This window comes from Tasmannia lanceolata, unplaced genomic scaffold, assembly GCF_043159265.1.
Source record: "Tasmannia lanceolata isolate RefF3 unplaced genomic scaffold, GAP_Taslan_0.1 ptg000013l, whole genome shotgun sequence".
Classification (NCBI taxonomy): Eukaryota; Viridiplantae; Streptophyta; class Magnoliopsida; order Canellales; family Winteraceae; genus Tasmannia; species Tasmannia lanceolata.
In genome coordinates this window covers 3,456,887-3,477,500 of record NW_027518690.1, presented here as the reverse complement: position 1 = coordinate 3,477,500, position 20,614 = coordinate 3,456,887, and the positions used below count along the sequence as shown (strand labels likewise).

The 20,614-nt window shown below is 37.0% G+C and overlaps 1 protein-coding gene across 1 annotated transcript in view; it reads left to right on the top strand.

Annotated features, from left to right (window-relative positions):
* Positions 1-71, top strand: part of LOC143890592 (protein neprosin-like) — a 5,217-nt gene extending 5,146 nt beyond the window's left edge. Inside the window, exon 4 of the mRNA XM_077395307.1 lies at positions 1-71. This exon is cut by the window's left edge and continues 232 nt beyond it. Coding sequence (XP_077251422.1) covers positions 1-71 — 71 coding nt within the window.
* Positions 72-20,614: the final 20,543 nt, after the last annotated feature.

Genomic DNA, 20,614 nt, shown 5'->3' with positions numbered 1-20,614 from the left:
CTATTGAATGTAATAGAGGATTGACAAAATGTCATAATTCCAAGATTGGACAAGGTGCGATCTTAGCATAATTGTAAAAACATTGTCAAATAATTCATTGCTATACAACATGCTCATAAGGTCCTTTCTATATTTGGTTGTTCCCTCAGGACCTATTTTTTTCCATATAAAATGGGCATAAATCAAATTTCATGCCCATAAATAAAATTTCTTTTTACTCATATTTTACATTGAAAGAAATGGAGCCTTAAGAAATGATCAATCATAGTAAAAAGGCAAGATCATATCTCATACTCTTGTATTCTAATTTTGAAGTTTTTCAAATCTCTAGGTAAGTAACGGATTATATCACAACTTTCTCCCCCACCTATCTACAGCATGGACGGTATGCTTCAACCATAACTTATTGTTTCTGTCATTTAAATTCATTAAAATTTGTCACTGAGATGCTCTACTAATTTTTTCCTTCGTTTATTCTGCTTACATACAGAATGATAATCACCAAAAAACGGGCTGCTATGACTCTCTCTGCCCAGGTTTTGTACAAATTTCCAGAGACTTACCTGTAGGCATTGGTCTTTCCCCAACTTCGATCTACAATGGAACCCAGTATTACATTATAGTCACTGTGTACAAGGTAATTCCGAATCCCTTTAGCTTGAATTAAAAAGCACACATTTAGCTATATTTGTTACATCATGGAAGCCATATTTTGCTGAAGAAAAATATCAGTTAGGAGGAGAAGGCGTCACTTTTTCAAAGATCTAACTTATTTATCCGTTTAAGTCTTGCCAAAAAATTCTCTCTCATTAGATGATTATAATCCCTTATTTGTTAAATCTTACAGTCTGGCCGATGGAAAAGCAATAGCTAAAAGAGATTTTGCATCACAATAATCCCTTAAAATGAGTTGCACCTTGTGAATCATTCTTCTATTTTAATCATTTTATGATTTTCTATTTCAATGTAGGATCTATTGAGTGAAGCTTGGTGGTTATTATATGGAGACGAAAAAAAGAAGGTGGGCTATTGGCCAAAGGTCCTCTTTAATTCTACATTCGCTGACCATGCTGATGTTGCTCAATGGGGAGGGATTGTATATAATGCTGATGTATTACCTTGGCCTGAGATGGGGAGTGGTCATAAGCCAGAAATCAACCAACAATATAGGACAGCATGTTACATTGGAGGCGTGAATTTTATAGATAAAAATGGTGATTCTATTCCGTTCACCAAAGAGAATCCTTATAGAATAATTGCAAGCTCCCCATGCTATGAATTTTTTCATGACATACAAGTGCCTGGTGAGAATTATGCTGTGCTTTTCGGAGGACCAGGTGGAAACAATTGCTAGATTCACTTGAATCACCTCCTTTTGTAGTACTATTTGTGTCCAAACTCCATGCGTGTTCAAACTTATATAATGCAAACATTTTAAGCATATAATAAATTAAACTTTAGCTATTGAGTTGTCATGCTCTTAGTCATATTGGAGTCCTACTTATCTCTTTTTTGAATGGTAGGAGCCCTACTCAATGTTTAATTTTATAATTAAAATGCCAAAAACATCTCCCTAAGATGATCCTAACTCTTTGATCCGTGGTGATTCATATATGATGTCATCGTATTAGATCGGAGATTGAAGATCATCAAGATGATTGTTGGGCGTAGCCTATTTACATTGAACCTCAACAAATGAACTGTTTGGATCTTTGAGCAAAGTGGTCTAGTGAATTTTCTAACAAAACGTGTGTTACACCTGACAAAAAAATGTAACTTTACGGAACTTCGGGAACATAAGAAGAACTCAATTGAAAAGAGAGAGAGTAAGGATGGAGCACCATACTAGTAAAAAAGAAAATGAAGTTAAAGACCCTTCAAGCTTCAATCCCACTCGAAAACGGTGATGCATGCGCAAAGTTGAGATGGGCCAGTATCTATATACTGCGTCTGTTTGTAGGTGAGCATATATTTCGAAAAATACATTGAAGCCCACATTGTTCGAAGATCCAAACCATTCACTTTTGGGCCTTAATTTTACTAGACTGTGCTCCAAAAATCAGCTCCATTGGATGATCCCAACCGTCTACGCCATAGATAAACTACACCATATATAAATCTCTATTTTATCGAAGAGGTGGGATCATCCAATGGAAATGAATTTGGTGGTACGGCATATTTACGTTGGGGCCTGTCAACTTAATGATTTAGATATTTGAACAAGGTGGGCCCCCTCTATTTTAAAAAAAAATGCATGCACCTTCATACATACAACATATAATGCATATTCATTAGAAAATTCATCGTGGCCTTATTCCAATATCCAAACTGTTCATCTGATCGGCCCAATGTAAATAGGCCCTCCCTCGAAAATCATTTCCAAATGATTATCTTAACGCTCTGATATGTGCTGATCCGAGGGTTTGGATCATCCTATAGAGATGATTTTATGGGCAAGGCCTATTTACGTTAGGGCCCAACAAATGAACGGTTTGGATCTTCGAGAGTTTTGATATGGTTTAAACCCGTACAGTCCACTATTTTTCAAAAAAAGTATTGTACAAGCCACGACAGAAGATGGTCTAAACCGTCCATTTGATGGACCACAATGTAAATAGGTTGTGGCCCAAAACTCAATTCCATAGGATGATCCCACCCTCCGATTTATAGAGTTTTCCATAATATGCAGTTTCTCAATAGATCGGAGGGTTGGGAACATCCTATGGAAATGAGTTTTGGGCCACAACCTATTTACGTTGTGGCCCATCAAATAGACGGTTTGGATCATCCTATGGTGTAACACAAACAGTACTTTTTGAAAGATACTGGACTATATGGGCTTACACAATATAAAATCTCGGATCTTCGAATCCGATTGGCCAAGTGGATATTTTGTTTTAAAAAAGGGAAGCATTACCAGCTGGTCAAACACACGCTATACAAGCTGGATGGCGGGTAAATTTTTACATTCCACCATCTATTATTGTTCAACAAATACTTCAGAAAAAGATTGAATTATCTATATCTATATCTACTATAATAAGCTGGATGGAAAAGCCCAAGCTTTTTTGAATTTTTTTAAAAATCTATGGAATTTACACCTCACTTTTTTTAACTTTTTCTAACAAAGGCACCCATTCAACCCACATATTTTCGATCCTACCCATCCTTTATGCTTTTTAACAAAAACACCCATTCAACCCACATATTTTCAATCTTACCCCCTCCTTTATGCTTTTTAACAATAGCACCCATTCAACCCACATATTTTCAATCATACCTCCTCCTTTATGTTTTTTAACAAAGGCACCCATTAAACTTACATAATTTCAATCCTACTCCCCTCGTTTGTTAAAAAGCATTAGAAAATATTTTTAGAAAAATATAAAAAGCATATATTTTTAGAAAAAGTATATGATACTTTTTTGATTTATTTTTAGCTACTTTTTTTACTTATTTTTTCTACGTATTTTTTAAATAACATTTTTTCGTATCATATACTTTTTTTTGCCGTGTCGTGCATATTTTTATTTATTTTTACACAAAAATTAATTACGAAATTTTGTATCATATACTTTCTTTTGCCGTGTCGTGCATATTTTTATTTTTTTACACAAAAATTAATTACAAAATTTTGTATCATATACTTTTTTTCCGATGTATCGTGCATATTTTTTTTTTCAGAAAAAGTAATTAGAAAACTCTTTCTTTTGCATTTTTTTTATTACTTGGTACGTGGTTATGCATACTTTTTTGCTTATTGTTTCTACATATATTTAACTATATTTTTTTTTGTTATAACAGTCTTTTTTTTTGTCGTGTCGTGCATTGCACGTCGGGTATCATACTCCTTTTTTTTTGCTGTGTCGTGTATCGTCGTGGTTAAAAATATTGTTTCTACATATTTTTAACTAATTTTTTTCTTGGTAATATAGTCCTTTTTTGGCAGTGTCGTGCATCGCACGTCGGGTATTACTAGTATATTATATAGCAGAAGAGAAAATGAGAGAATTAATTGAATTTCTCCCAAAATTCTATGAGAATTACACATCACTTTTTTTGACTTTTTTTAACAAAGGCACCCATTCAACCAGCAAATTTTCAATCCTACCCCCTCCTTTATGCTTTTTAACAAAGGCACCCATTAAAGCCACATAATTTCAATCCTACCCCCCTCTTTTATGCTTTTTAAATTATGGAAACCTCTATAGATTGGAGGGCTAGGATCAGCCTATGGAAATGATTTTACAGGCACAACCTATTGATGTTTTGTTCCATCACATGAACGGTTTGGATCAACATATGATGTGGTCTGTACAGTTCATCGCACGGGGTTTTTTACTAGTCACATCACTTTTTTTAACTTTTTTTAACAAAGGCACCCATTCAACCTGCATATTTTCAATCCTACCCCCTCATTTGTGCTTTTTAACAAGGGCACCCATTAAAGCCACATAATTTCAATCCTAGCCCCCCCTCCCCCCTTAAGCTTTTTTAATTATGGAAACCTCTATAGATTGGATGGCTAGGATCAGCCTATGGAAATGATTTTATGGGCACAACCTATTGATGTTGTGTTCCATCACATGGACGGTTTGGATCAACCTATGATGTGGTCCGTACAGTTCTTTGTCAGCCGTGCATCGCACGGGGTTTTTTACTAGTATATATATATATATATATATATAAAGAGAGAGAGAGAGAGAGAGAGAGAGAGAGAGAGAGAGAGAGAGAGAGAGAGAAGTGTTCCTACACGATCGTGTAGGTACGTTTTCTACTCCGTCGGCTTAAAACATAGTGGGCCCAGATTGTTTGGGTGATCCAACCATTCATTTGATAGGTCCTCACATAGATAGGGTGCGCCCAAAAAATCAGCTCCATAGGATCATCCTAACCCTTCGAACTATGAACGTTAAAAATTTATTGATTTTTGAATGTTTATACTCGTCCATTACACTCAAATTAGTAATAAGTCCTTATCCTTTAATTACAATTTTACTCCTATCAGCCTTAATGCCTTGTTTGCTTCATGCTCCAAGCCAAAATCTCCTCTTTGATCGGATCAAATCTCCACCCCAGGTCCTCATGGAGCACTACAAAGGGGTTATATTTCTTCTTACCAATTCTCTTCAATTTCGGCTGCCTAGGTGGGGTTGTGATCCACATCATCTTCCCCCCTTAAGAAAGAGCTTGTCCTCAAGCTTGGTCCTTCTTCAACATAAGGGGATGGAGTGTTCGTTGAATTTTTGAATTTACTTCCCGATCAATTTCACTCCATTTAGAGTTTCAAGGGCGACTTCCATCTCTTGTTGGGGTCAGTAGAGCATACAAAGCCATAACCTGCCGGTGTCTCCATTGTATAGAACCCGAGGTCCGACCACATTGCCATATTCTTGCAATACTAGGGCCAGAATTTCCTGGGTTCTTGACCATGATAGATTACCCACACAAAGCTTGTACTCACTTTATGGATACAATGGCTCTTTGGGCTTCGCTTGAATGGAAAGTTGACCCTCAACACCCGCCCAGCGTACTCACTTCCATCAAGATTCCGGATTACTGCATTAGCATCTTGGATGCTGCCCATGATTACGAAAGCAAATCCTCTGCTTCTTCCTATGTCTCTGTGATACACCACGTCAACCATTTCAGGGTTCCATATTCTTGAATAATTCCAACTAGTTGGGCACTTCATCAGTGTCTCTGTAGCAACTATGCCAACCTCTTATGTAGAACTGGTCACATAATTGCCTCGAGGAATAATGGTCTGTACTGGATGAATGGTTTGGATCACCCAAACAATGTGGGCCCACGCTATTTCTGATCGATGGACCATATATCAGCACAACCATGTTTTGATAATTACACTAACCCAGCTTGTCCTTTATTATTTAAGATCAGTCAAGGGTTATTACAGTTCCCAAAAGTGCACTTACAAACCAATTAAAAAGGAAAAGACAAACCCTGTTTGTGCAATTATCAAAGCATGGTTGTACTGACTCCGGATTCTCCTCTCTACACAACTCTTTTTTGAAGAAATTGATGAAAACCCTAGAACTTATACAAAGTAAAAGAGAAGAAAATATACCCATATGAGTTTCTCTTTACCTCGATTATCTTCTTCCGGAGGATTTTTAATAGGTTAAGGTGAATTTTCATGCTATATGATACTCAATTGAGATTCTGTTAGAACAAATGCACAAAATAAAATAAGACGTTACCCGAAACAAAATAAGAAAGAGCCAAGACTTAGAGGCGTGTAAACGCTTCTTGAAGATAGTTGAAGCCTCTCCCACATGCAAACAGAAGACAACTATGGTAGCACTATCTCCGGGATTCAACCAAGCCCAGATTCCCTGTACATCCAAGAGAGTTGCACTTCTCTACAATGGATCATGTATCCACCTCCGATCGATTAAACAAGTGAAACAAGTTTTTAGTCAAAATGACTTTTCTCTTTGAAACTCAACTCTATGAAAAGGATTGTATTTTTCATACTCCTCTCTTCTTCAAAAGCTCAACTATTTCTCTCTTAATAGAAGCTATCCCAAAAGACCCTCCATTTTTGGACTTACCTTTAATGAGAGAACTCAAGGCATTCAACTCAAATGAGAGGATCAAAGAGTCACTATTAATGGAATACAAAGAGTCACCAAGAAAAGCTAACTCTTTTGTCCTTTTGTGAATGACTCTTAGAATATCAAAGAATATGAAAAAACCCAAAAGACAAAGAGTTGCACTTCTCTACAATGGATCATGTATCCACCTCCGATCGATTAAACAAGTTTTTAGTCAAAATGACTTTTCTCTTTGAAACTCAACTCTATGAAAATGATTGTATTTTTCATACTCCTCTCTTCTTCAAAAGCTCAACTATTTCTCTCTTGATAGAAGCTATCCCAAAAGACTCTCCATTTTTGGACTTACCTTTAATGAGAGAACTCAAGGCATTCAACTCAAATGAGAAGATCAAAGAGTCACTATTAATGGAATACAAAGAGTCACCAAGAAAAGCTAACTCTTTTGTCCTTTTGTGAATGACTCTTAGAATATCAAGGAATATGAAAAAACCCAAATTTAATTTTTAAGATTATAATTTGAAACACATTTCTAAGAAATTAATTTTCCAAAAATGCATTTGTAAAATATAATTTGAAACACTTTTCTAACATATTCTGCACATCAGCTTGTAAATTCAGCTGGTCTGGTTATTCCCGAATAGGCATGAATTTTTTTCGTCCACAAGATAGTATCAAGAAATTTTAACAGTTTCAGGGACCAAGGATTACATCCCATGAAATTGAAGTTCTATTTGGAAACGCTCCAAGCACAAACATTGTTTTGTTCTTAATGCAAAGCTTTGACATGCCGGTTTCCATCTTTTGAGTACCACATGTTTGCTAAACAATGATATACTGGCAGTCCTAAGATGAAGGCCCTGTTGCCCAAAAACTAGTGAGAACCACATGTATAGTAATTAATTATATGCGATTTGCTAGGCAATTTCGCAGAAAGCCATTTCGTGGCATCTGACACTCCTCAAAATTGCCTAGCAAATCCCTAATTAATTATATCCTAGTGGTGTCTACATATAGGGCCCAATAGCGAAAACCTTAAGTTTTTGTTGTGGTCTTCTGATGCACTTGATCTTACTTGCTCTGTTGTATTACAAAACATTGCCTTTCAATTTCACAAATCTCTATTGTGTTAAGGACGAAATTCTCAACATAACCTTCTGTACCAGTTTTCTCTTTATGATTCCTCTATTTGTTTGCTACTAACTTTTTATCTACCAGCTCTGTTTTAAAACTGTTCGGTTCAACGATTACAGATAGATGTTGTTGTTTGAGAAAAGCTGTGTTAAACCTTCAATATGCAAATGAAGTTTTGGTGATGTTTCCACCATATCAATATTTCCTAATTGTTCCTATTCGTTGTAGGGGTTAATAAATACAGAATTTCAGATGTGGAATTTGAAGACAATCGGACAAAAGAAAATCAGGAGATAAAATATAAATTCTATAGAAAGTTAGATGCAGTCCTCTTAATATTGGAAAATACTAAACTGAAAATCACCTTTAAACTCCTTTCTAAGAGAACTTACTGGGCCTCATTTCTGCCTCAAACAACTTATTGGGCCTCACCTTTACACTCCATATAATATAAATAAATATATATAGAAAAAGTAGCAAAAGTTAATGTGCCCAAATCCCATCCATTAACTTTTTTTGATCGTTAAGCTGGGATCGAACCTGAGACCTCAAGGTTGAGAAACAAAGCCTCAACAATTGAGCTACAGGCCCAAACCCAAATCCCACTAGATCCATCGGACTGTCTAGGTCCACCAAGAAACCTAATTTCCTGGCCTTGGAGATCCATCCAATGTGCCCAAATCTGATCCGTTAAAAGAACAGAAATTCAATATGTTTATTTATTAGGGATTTTTGCTGATTAGTCCCCCTACATGGCAACATAATTGCTTAATAGAGAAAAACATATTTTCCAAGCAGTCCTACTTTTGAAAAATAATTGCTAAAAGGATCCTAAAACTAACATACGTCAATTTTCTCCATTTAAAATTTTAAAATGGCAGTTTTACCCCCAATTCAGCCTATTTTGATTTTCTTTCCAATATTTTTTGAAATAAATTAGGAAATAGGCTACAATCATATCTCTTCAAATATTTTCGACAAAAATCTTGTAAATTCCTAATTTTCTTTCCAATATTTTTTGAAAGGAATTAGGAAATAGGCGACAATAATATCTCTTCAAATATTTTCGACAAAAATCTTGTAAAATCCTACAAAGTTGTTAACGTTTTAGCAAATTGTGACTTTACCCTCGGTTTATGATGTTATCCCTCTAAATTAATCAGACCTAATTCCCGTTTTAAATCATTAATGAAAAAAATTTCCTAAGAAATAATTTTCCATCAGAATTATTTTTCTTGGAATCCAACCAAGACAGGAATTAGCTGGGAAAGTTTGAAAGGAAAAAATATTCCTAAAATTTCTTACTTTATTTACACATAAAAAAGATAACTACAACGGAGCCTATTTGAGAGAGAGAGAGAGAGAGAGAGAGAGAGAGAGAGAGGGATTTTCAATTTATTATGAAATTCATCTAAATTACTTTTTTGTCCAAAATATTGGAAGAGATCCTATCTTGGCCAATTTATTTCCGAAAATGTTGGAAGGGAAATCAAAATAGGCTAAAACCGATTATTGGGGTTGGGGTAAATTTTGCAATGTAGGGACTAGCAAAAATCCCTTTTTTGATGATTGTCCAGTTGGCATGATTTTAGACAGAGATCTTGTAATACATTTCCTTGCACCGAACATTTATCAAATTATGGGCCATCCTAGTGATAACACGTTTTCAACAGTTTCTTCCCTTTCTTATTCTCACCAAGTGAGAGCAGTCACGAATCTCTCCATAAGATTTATTTCTTTAAATTACCTTTACACTTAAACCTTCTCAGCACCAAATACAAGGAATTAAGTCTCTCTTCCTTTTTTAATTTTATTTTTTAGATCTCTTGTTGGAAAAAATATAGTTTGTCCAGAGGGTCTAATTTATGGCTTGATCAAATCCAGAGATGGAAAAGGTTATTCGGTCTCCAAATTGGTTACTGTTTTAGATTTTCAGTAAGAAAAGAAAACGGATTTATACTTATCTGTTTTGACGAAAACCTTGTAAAATCAGAATTGAGGAATAGAGGCTGAGTCGTGCCACACGGTCACTCTTCTTAAGAATCGTATTCGCCCCTACGGTGCAACGGGATCCGCGAACCGATGCTTCAAGATAAAACAGCCAGAAAGGCTCCAGTCCACGTGCATTCGCTGACTGGTCCACCCACCCAGAACCACCTTGGAACAGTGCTCAGACACAGAAAGAACGGAGGAAGAAGATACAAAAACAGAACTAATGCCTTTGTATTTTTCGTTTGGAAATAAGAATTCTTTGTAAATGCTGTGTCTACTAATGGTGCTGTTCTCTCCTTTATATATACGAGGAAGTGACCGTTGGGAAAAGATTAACTACCCATTAGTGCCTTAAATGTTTTCCTCCCAACAGTTACAAATATGACTGTTGGATATGAAACGGGTCATCCACTTAATTGGGCATTTAATAAGAGTGCTAATACCAAAACTGTCGGGAGATTAAAACTGTTTTAATTTAATGGGAAAAATTAAATAGATTTTGGGAACTAAAAAGATACTTTAATTGGGGACCACAGCCACGGTCCGGCCCATCGAGGCGTGTGTGTGTTTTGAACATGGACTTATGCACTTCTAAAAGCCTAGGATCCAACAAATTCTAAACCCCTTGAAGGCCCAAGCCTTTCTCCAACTCTCCATCTTATATGGATGAGTAGAATTTTCTTCCAAAGCAATGTGAGACTATTTGATTTTGCTTGTAGATGAGAACCCTTTTTCAAACACACACATCAAGGCCTTGGGTTCAAGTCCCCATTCAAACAAAATCTTTTGTTTTCAAAATAAGAGAGGGAAATTTTAATTTGAATCTTCCCTCTAAATTTTAATCTAAAGAAAAGAGCATCTTTGACTTTTCAACTTTGATTTAATTTAAAATTTCTAACATCTCTCTTTCTTTCTTTTTATTTTCTCCAATTAAGTGAGAATAACTGCGACTCTCTCCAAAGATTTATTTTGAATTATCTTTATCCTTATATTTTCACAGCATCAAATGTATGAGAATAACTGCGAATCTCTCCTAAGGTTTGTTTTAAATTATCCTTATCCTTAAATACAGTGAGAATAACTGCGAATCTAGTGATTATAAATACAGCATCTCACATAGCCGAACTGCATTCCATGGCTTTGATAGAGGAGTTTCTTAATCATAGGACTATGAGTTTGAAGGAAATGCTTTTGTTACTTTTTCTACTACTTTCTCTTGGTACCATTGGCATTGCTGCGGAAGGAAGAGGGAGTATAAGTATGTCCAAAGAAGAGGATTTGGAGCTTGAGAGACAACTGAAAATTATCAATAAACTAGCAGTCAAGACCATTAAGGTATCACTATTTCTTTAGCATTTGAAAATGATATATATTTATATATGAGAAAACAGTTCCTACACATATGTGTAGAGAGTTCTCTACACACCAGCTTAAAATACAGTGGGGGCCCACATTGTTTGGGTGACCCAAGCCATCCATTTTAAAGGCCCTCACATAGATAGGCTGTCTACAAAAAATCAGATCCATAGGATCATCCCAACCCTACGATTTGTGGAGGTAAAATGGATGTCTTTAAACCTTCACAAATTAGTCCATTTTTTGCCTCCACAGTTCGAATGGTTAGGATGATCCTATGGATCTGATTTTTTGTGGACACCCTATCTATGTGAGGGCCTTAAAAATGAATGGTTTGGATCACCCAAATAATGTGGTTCCCACTGTATTTTAAGCTAGTGTGTAGATAACTTATCTACACATGTGTGGAGGAACCGTATATATAGGGTGTCCACACATGTGTAGATAAGTTAGCTACACACTAGCTTAAAATACAGTGGGGGTCACATTATTTGGGTGATCCAAACCATTCATTTTTAAGGCCCTCACATAGATAGGGTGTCCACAAAAAATCAGATCCATAGGATCATCCTAACCATTCGAACAATGGAGGCAAAAAATGGACTAATTTGTGAAGGTTTAAAGACATCCATTTTACCTCCACAAATCGTAGGATTGGGATGATCCTATGGATCTGATTTTTTGTAGACAGCCTATCTATGTGAGGGCCTTTAAAATGGATGGCTTGGATCACCCAAACAATGTGGGCCCCCACTGTATTTTAAGCTGGTGTGTAGAGAACTCTCTACACATATGTGTAGGAACCGTTTTCTCTCTCTCTCTCTCTCTCTCTATATATATATATATATATATATATATATATATATATATATATATATATAGAGAGAGAGAGAGAGAGAGAGAGGAAACGGATGGTGAGCTTGAGCGATCCTTATGGTGAGCTTGAGCGCACCATCCTTATGGTGCGCTAGAGCTTCCCAAACACATGGGTCCCACATTTTTTGTGGTGATCCAAACCATTCATTTGCAAGGCCCTATCATAGATAGGGTGTGTACCAAAAATCAGCTCCGTAGGATCATCCTAACGCATCCAAAAGTAGGTGGCAAAAATGGGCAGATTTGTGGACAAATAGTGTCTATCCATTTTGCCACCCACTTTTGGATGGGTTAGGATGATCTTATGTAGCTGATTTTTGGTACACACCCTATCTATGATAGGGCCTTGCAAGTGAATGGTTTGAATCACCACAAAATGTGGGACCCATGTATTTGGGAGCTCGAGTGCATCATAAGGATGGTGCGCTCAAGCTCACCATCATTTTCCTCTCTCTTCTCTCTCTCTCTCTCTCTCTCTCTCTCTCTCTCTCTCTCTCACACACACACACACACACACACACACACACACATTATGTGTATCATCGCCATATATATATTGTGTGTGTGTATATATATATATATGAGGAAACTGTTGGTGCGCTTAAGCTCACCAAACTTATGGTGAGCTTAAGCGCCCAATCACATGGGGGCCCACTTTGTTAGGATGATCCAAAGCATTCATTTGAAAGTCCCTTACATAGATGGGGAGTGTACCAAAAATCAGCTCCATAGGATCATCCTAACCCCTCCATTTGTGGAGGACAAAAATGGACAGACACAAATCTGCCCCATTTTTGTCCTCCACAAATGGAGGGGTTAGGATGATCCTATGGAGCTGATTTTTGGTACACCCCCTATCTATGATAAGGCCTTGCAAATGAATGGTTTGGATCACCACAGAACATGTGGGACACATGTGATTGGGGAGCTTAAGCGCACCATAAGTTTGGTGCGCTTAAGCTCACCAACAGTTTCCTCTATATATATATATATATATATATATATATATATATATATATATATATATTTGGGAATTGCTACATATAATATAAATCAATATATATGGGAATTGCTAGCGTCCATCTCAGAAGGCAACTGTTCTCTCCATTCACGAGGTGGCTGGTCTCACATGCGACAGACTAGCCACGAAAAGTTTTATGAGGTATCCCTGACCTTATATATATATATATATATATATATATATATATATATATATATATATATATATATATATATATATATATAGAGAGAGAGAGAGAGAGAGAGAGAGAGGAAAAGGATGGTGAGCTTGAGCGCACCATCCTAATGGTGCGCTTGAGCTCCCAAACACATGGGTCCCACATTTTTGTGGTGATCCGAACCATTCATTTGCAAGGCCCTATCATAGATAGAGTGTGTACAAAAAATAAGCTCCATAGGATCATCCTAACCCATCCAAAAGTGGGTGGCAAAATGCAAAGACATTGTTTGTCCATACATCTGCTCTTTTTGCCACCACTTTTGGATGGGTTAGGATGATCATATGGAGCTGATTTTTTGTACAGACCCTATCTATGACAGGGTCTTGCAAATGACTGGTTTGGATCACTACAAAAAAAGTGGGACCCATGTGTTTGGGGAGCTCAAGAGCACCATAAGAATGGTGCGCTCAAGCTCACCATCCCTTTCCTCATATATCCATACATCTGCACTTTTTGCCACCACTTTTGGATGGGTTAGGATGATCCTATGGAGCTGATTTTTTGTACACACCCTATCTATGACAGGGCCTTGCAAATGAATGTTTGGATCACTACAAAAAATGTGGGACCCATGTGTTTGGGGAGCTCAAGTGCACCATAAGGGTGCACCATAAGGATGGTGCGCTCAAGCTCACCATCCTTTTCCTCATATCTATATATATATATATATATATATATTATAATATTATTGGTGTTTACTTTTTTCTTATACAATTTTTGCAGACGAGATATGGACAGGTATTTAGTTGTGTTGATATAAACAAACAACCTGCTTTTGATCATCCCTTACTGAAGAATCATAAGATCCAGGTTTTTTAATTTTCTCCTTATGTTCTTAATATTTTATGTGATATATTCATTTATTTATTATTTCTTAATTTTGTGATTAACTTTTTCATTGACATCACTTGGGAACTTACAACGATTGTCTATGAAAAAATATCTTTTTTTTTCGAAGAAAAGAAAACCACACTTTTATTGATGAAAAATGTCTCTATGCAGATGAGCCTAGGATCTCTTCCAAAAGGTATTAAAGATAAAAAAGCTTCATCATTAGATGTATCATTAAAGATAGGATTCAAGAATGGAGGATGCCCGCTAGGAACAGTTCCTATTCGGAGAATTAAAAAGGAAGACCTAATAAGGGCTAAATCTTCCCCAAATTTTGGGAAAGGATATCCTTCAAATGCTCTGTCCCCTTCAAATGGTCAAGGCCATTTTAATGTAAGTCATATTTATTATCATCCTATTTTACTCAAAATTTAAATTTACGACGGGAGGAAAGAGTAGTTATATTCAACAATAATTCAAATAATTGGAAACTCGGACTTGAAAAGTGAGGTGTGTCAAATCTACCTGACCTACTCGCTCAATACTTAAATAAAAATCAAGTAGTTTTATACATCAAAATCTGCAAATTTTATACATTATGTACATTCTTGTAGAATTTAATTAGAAAAACCAATGAAATCATCTGATAACTCAACACGTTTTCTCTCAATTTTAGTCATTGTTCCTGAGTTGTTGAGTTTAATTTCTATGTAAAGATGAATAGCTATGTCTTGTTACTATTTGTTCAACCGAAAGCTTTATATTACTGAGCTTGTATAGATAGATATTCATACAAATATACCCCTACTTTCATACAAATGGAAATAGTAACCGAATGATTGGAAACTCTTAAAAATGTATCATTATTTTCTTATCAACAATAGTATGATTTATTTAGTTTGTTGTACTCTGTGCCTGTTTATTGCTGCCACTTAGCTAACTTATAACAAAAATGTGATTATTGTTCAGTTTGCATTGCAATCTACACTCAAAGGTGATGGCGGCGTATATGGATCCAGGGCAGTTCTCAATGTATGGGAGCCAAAAATTATAGCCAACTGTGGACCCCGATCCGAGAGAGGCGGCGGTGAGGGACGTGCCCCCACATGCTAACAGTCTCAGGATCATCCACATGAATGGAGAGCTCTACCAAGGAACTCTCGAAAGAAGTGCCTCTCACAGCATGAGTGGCGATATAAAAGGTGAGATACCTCTCGATTCGGGGACTAGCCCAGATTCGAGGCGTACCTTAAACAAAGAAGAGTCGCCATCCAAGGAAAAAGGCAAATGGGCCCTGGATCCCATACTATGCTCTGTTGCAACGGATAACCAGAGATTATAAAAAGAGGGTTCGTGCCTGGTTACGAATTTGGAAGGTCTAAAGAGCACCTCATCCGCCCAAATGTAAACACCTGGTCTCTTATGCCATTTATTTAATGATTTTGAAGAGTTTTGAGCAAAAGTCATATGCAATGAGAATCAATATCACCGAGAAGACGTCTATCTAATCATGCATGTCTCGGAGATGAATTATAATCACACATAAAAAGAAATGAAATAAGTGTCGCCTAAGCAAAACTAGGTTATAAGTGACATGCCTAATGGGTGTCTAAGTTCTGGTGAACAAACACATGCATGACACACCAAAAAAGTATAAGGTCTGCGCAATAAAGTAAGAAAACACTGCAAAACATAGAATATGACTCGATACCATACAACCCTAAAACTCTAATCTATACCTAGGCCCGAGTCTTTAGATGATCTGATGTTCATCCAAAGAAGCCTACGTATCCCCGCCTCCACGAGAATCAAGGCAACGTAGTTCTTCGCACCTATTCTAAGCTGTGATGCCTAAGACATCTAGACCTCTATCCTAGACTCGATCTAAAAGACCGGACTAGTTCTTAAAGCTTTTTGTGTGATTATTTAAATTCCAATGGATTGTAGATTTTAGGACACCCTATATGCCTTAACTAAATGCAGGTTAGCCCTAAGCTAATGCAGGTGGTTCTTATAATCTATGTGTAGCTAGGCTGTATATCCTAAGAAAACAGTAGGATCTATCGCATCTTAGACATAGTCATCAATTGGCGATGTGGATCGCCAATTGACCGGACGGAGGCGTAAAACTCCTAGCTAGGACTCACTCCTAACTCTAACACAAACAAATAAAACACACAACAAACAAACAACGAACAAGGGAGCAACTCCCGACTCAAAAACTCTCTAACTAGGACATGCTCCTAACTCTAGAGGAAGATCTTTTCGAAGAAAACAATATTTTGAAGGATTTTTGTAATTTTTGAAAGATTTAAAATGCTTATTTTTAAAGGTTTGGCTGGACTTGGGATGTGGATCCCAAGCTGCACTACGTACCCTGTTGAAAGGGATCAAGCCAACGTAGTTCGGAAATAGAATTCCCTAACTACTCCTAATAACTCAAGATTTTTAAGATTTTTGGTTTTTCAGATGTTTTTGTTGTTTTTAAGTGTTTTTGACTCAAGGGGGACAAATCCTATCATCATAAGGGGAGGACAGATTCCTGATATCCCGCAAAGGTTGGACAGCATCCTATACTTTGCGGGGGAAAAGAACAGAAACACAACTCTGCAAGGGTTGGACAGCATCCTATATCTTGCGAGAGTGGATAGAAAAACACATGATTTGATAAGAGGTAGAATAGAATCCTAATCCCTATGATGATAGAATTTGATTCCTGAACAAGAGGATTGACTCTCTAGATTAAAGACGGATTCTTGTGCTAATGGACTAATCAAACTAAGATAAAGCTCAACAAGTAATAAGGAAAGACCTTGTGCATATTTAGCAAAGGTAAAACATCCAGCCGGGCCGGACAGCTACCTAGCCCTAGGGTGCAACAAATGTGCAACCAGATACCCATATAGGATAGGGGTATGAAGCCAAGCCGAGTAGGATGTTCTCCCAAAACCAAATGATACACAAAGAGGAGGATGCTAATAGAATGAGACTGGGCAAGTCTCCTAGACATATAGGTAGGATAGAGAAAAAAATGCGAACAAGGAAAAAAAGACCTTGTGCATATTTGGTTTAAGTAAAACACCCAGCCGGGCCGGACAGCTACCTAGCCCTAGGGTGCAACAAATGTGCAACCAGATACCCATATAGGATAGGGGTATGAAGCCAAGCCGAGTAGGGTGTTCTCCCAAAACCAAACGACGCACAAAGAGGAGGGTTAGTAAGAGAATGAGACTAGGCAAGTCTCCTATATACAAAGGAGAGGTATGCAACTTGGACTGAGCAAGTCCCCTAAGGATGGACTCACTAATGAGACAAAGCTTGTCTCTAAAGGATACAACTTTCTCTGTCTGAGACATAGCCTGTCTCCCTAAATTGAGGCTTTAAATGACAAAATTTAAGGGTATCTCAAAAGACTGGGCATGTCTTAAAAACAAACGAGGGAAGGGCTACTCGGACTAAGAGAGTCCCCTAAGGATGGGCTTAGGCTAGCGCCTTCATCGCCCTACAAAAAAAAGGGATTCTAATATCTAAAGAGAATTAACAGCAATCCATAAGACTGTGTTAGTCTATCAAAGAGAGAAGAAAAAACTGCCAGATAATTGCAAATTTCACTCTATTTTTATAAAAATAAATCAAGTGCTAAGCAAAGAAGAATTTTCAATAAGAAAACAATACACAATCTAAAGCAAACATCATTAATTAGTCCAGACCAGCCGCTGGATAGCCTAATAAAGTAAAATAAAACAATATCAAACACTTCTAAACCAACCACAAACCCCAATACGGGGACCCCAATGAAATCAGATGATGCCAAAGTAATCATCTGATATCATATACACATGATAATATTTCTAATCCCGCCTTGAGATCAGACAGTACTCATGTCGATGATATCGAATAGAGTAGTCATCTGATCTCCTTCTTTCCTAAAACAGTTTATTTAAATAAATAAACAAGTATTATAAGCCTCAAGATATTCTTACCTGAACAATCTATTTATTATCGTCTTCAAACCCTAACTCAAAGCTTAGCATAAAAAAAAAAACAAGGATTAAATATTCAACAGGTTAAATATATTAAATAATATTTCTAATTCGTACAAATTTTAGTGCCTTGCAAGGAGGAAGTAAAATGTAGACAGATTATGTGCTAAACATTATACGGGATTGTGCACAGCACAGGGGCTGATTTGAAGACAGATTTCGTGCATAAAATGAGACAGAATTCATAGGCAGATTTAGTGCAACATTTGGGCTGATATGTGTACTGAATTGGTGTAAAAATAAAGCTAAATCTGCTCCAAACAGGGGTAACCAAATGGACAAAAATCTGTGTAACAACATATGCCAAAACATTGACAGATTTTGTGCCAAAACAGTGGGCAAGTTATGTGCCAAAACAATAACCAAGTTATAAGCTAAACAGAGACAGATTTATGTGTTAAAACATATGATAGATTCTGTTGCCAAAACAGAGACAGATTTATGTGCTATATTTAAGACAGATTTATGCAACACAAAGACTGATACAGTGTAACTGAGACTGAAATAAAAGGCTGTTTTAAACAGAAACTGAAACAAAGGCTGATATTTATCAATATAAGACGATCAGTTATGATAGTAAAAACACCATTAGCTTATACAATTATTAAACATAGCAATGCCCATCTTATCAGCTAAATCAATGACATGAACTGTGCCCTGTTTTAATAATTGCACTATTACTGTTGTAAATCAATGTGTTTCATGACAACACTAGCATAGAAATCTAAAACTAACAAAAGATTACCAAAAACACTAGTTCTACTGATTGACAAAATGCAACTACAGATATTCAACCATTCATATAGGACAATGAAAACTAATTATATTAAAATAGTGATGTTGAAAATTACCATCGAGAATACAGCATCATAATCTAACTATATGCCACAAAATGATAGAAATCAAGGAGATAAACGAAATACCTCTGTTTCTGTACTCCAGGAGATGATCTTTTTTTTTAACTAAGCTGATTTCTTGCTCTTCTCCTCTTGTGAAGGTTGTGATCTCAAATCTTCTCCAGATTGCCGGCGAGAAAGTAATCGGAATTAGACAAAAATTCAATCAGACAAAAGGATTGATGAAGAAAGGAAAATTTGCAGATCTGAGCTCTTCCTTCACTTTTCTTAATCTCGAAAGGTTAAAATCTAGAATTCCATAAGTCTGCTAGAATTTAAGAATCAATTAGACAGTCGGAGCTCCGATGAGGCTACTGGAGAAGATGATCGGAAGGGAAGAGGAAAAAAAAATTAAGGTTTGAGGGATGAGATCTAGTTTGGATCCATAGCTTTCACAGCTAGATCTGTATGAAATAGGCTCGATCACAGAAGAATAAAGGTTCACCGGAGTCCGGGCCGGAGGATGGCCGGAGAAGACGATCGGAGATGGATCGAAGCTGACGGGTCGTAGATGTAGAGGAATTCTGGTGATCGAACAAGTGACGAGCATCGGCCGGAGCTCCGGCAAGGACAATGAAACGATTGATCGGAGAAGAAGTTTCTGGATCTCTCTTTGTAACTATGCAGATCGGAGAAGAATCGAGTTGCCGATCCCGGATCTGCAGAGGTAGCCGGAATGAATTGGTTGGAGAAGATGATGATGAACGGAGTCGGAGAACGATCGGGACAGACGAATAAGAAAGTTAAGGTTAGGGTTAGTGAATTTGGGTTTTTCTCTCCTCTCTCTCTCTCCAAAGTTTTCAGAAAAAAACCTAGATCCCGAAAATGAGAGCTTAAGCTCTTATTTAAAGAAAAAAATGGGATCTGTTATTGGCACTACAATTGATAGGCGCACACATGCGCGATCCTAATAGGATAATGCACCCCCCCGCTTCCTGATAACCGCACTAATTCCACTTGTCTTTTTCGAAATTTTTTGTCGAATTTTTCTGGGATTTTGCAAGGGTTTTTCTGAGGTCTCAAGGCTTCCAAATATGTATACATGGGTATTTGAGGTCTTGATTTGACTTGGATTTTCCTTGAAATACATGGATTTTGGGAAAATCAAAGAAACAGTGTGGGCCACTCTCTCTTTGCACTGCACACACCATTTCAGCCTGTTTGCCAAGCAAACGAACTCCGATCTCGATGAAATTTTGCAGAGATTAAAATAAAGTCTTAATCAAGCTTAGAGTGAAGCTTGGGACCCCAATGCTGAGATTCGGATGGATTTGGCACGAGCCGGGAAGGCTTAGGGCTTAGTCAAAATGGGGTGTCTACAGATGCCCCTCTTTGGCAGAGCGTGCTTGCCGCGCGAATGTCAAAGCTGAACAGACGTCACATTTTGACTAGCCCCAAAATTGATTTAGAGAATGGGATGGAGAAAATGACTTGGTGAAGGTTGAATTATTAAAGGGTTGGTTTGTTAGGAATGTTGGTTTTCTGCTCAGAGGCAGATGGTTTTATGCTCAGAGGCAAATGGTTTATGCACGGAGGTTGAAAGGTTTTAGCTTAGATGCTAGGGAATTTTAGCTCGGAGGCCTGAGTTTTTGCACAGAGGCTTGTTTCTATGTTCAAAATCATGGTTTTATGCTCAGAGGCGAGGATTTATGCTTGGAAGCAAGGAT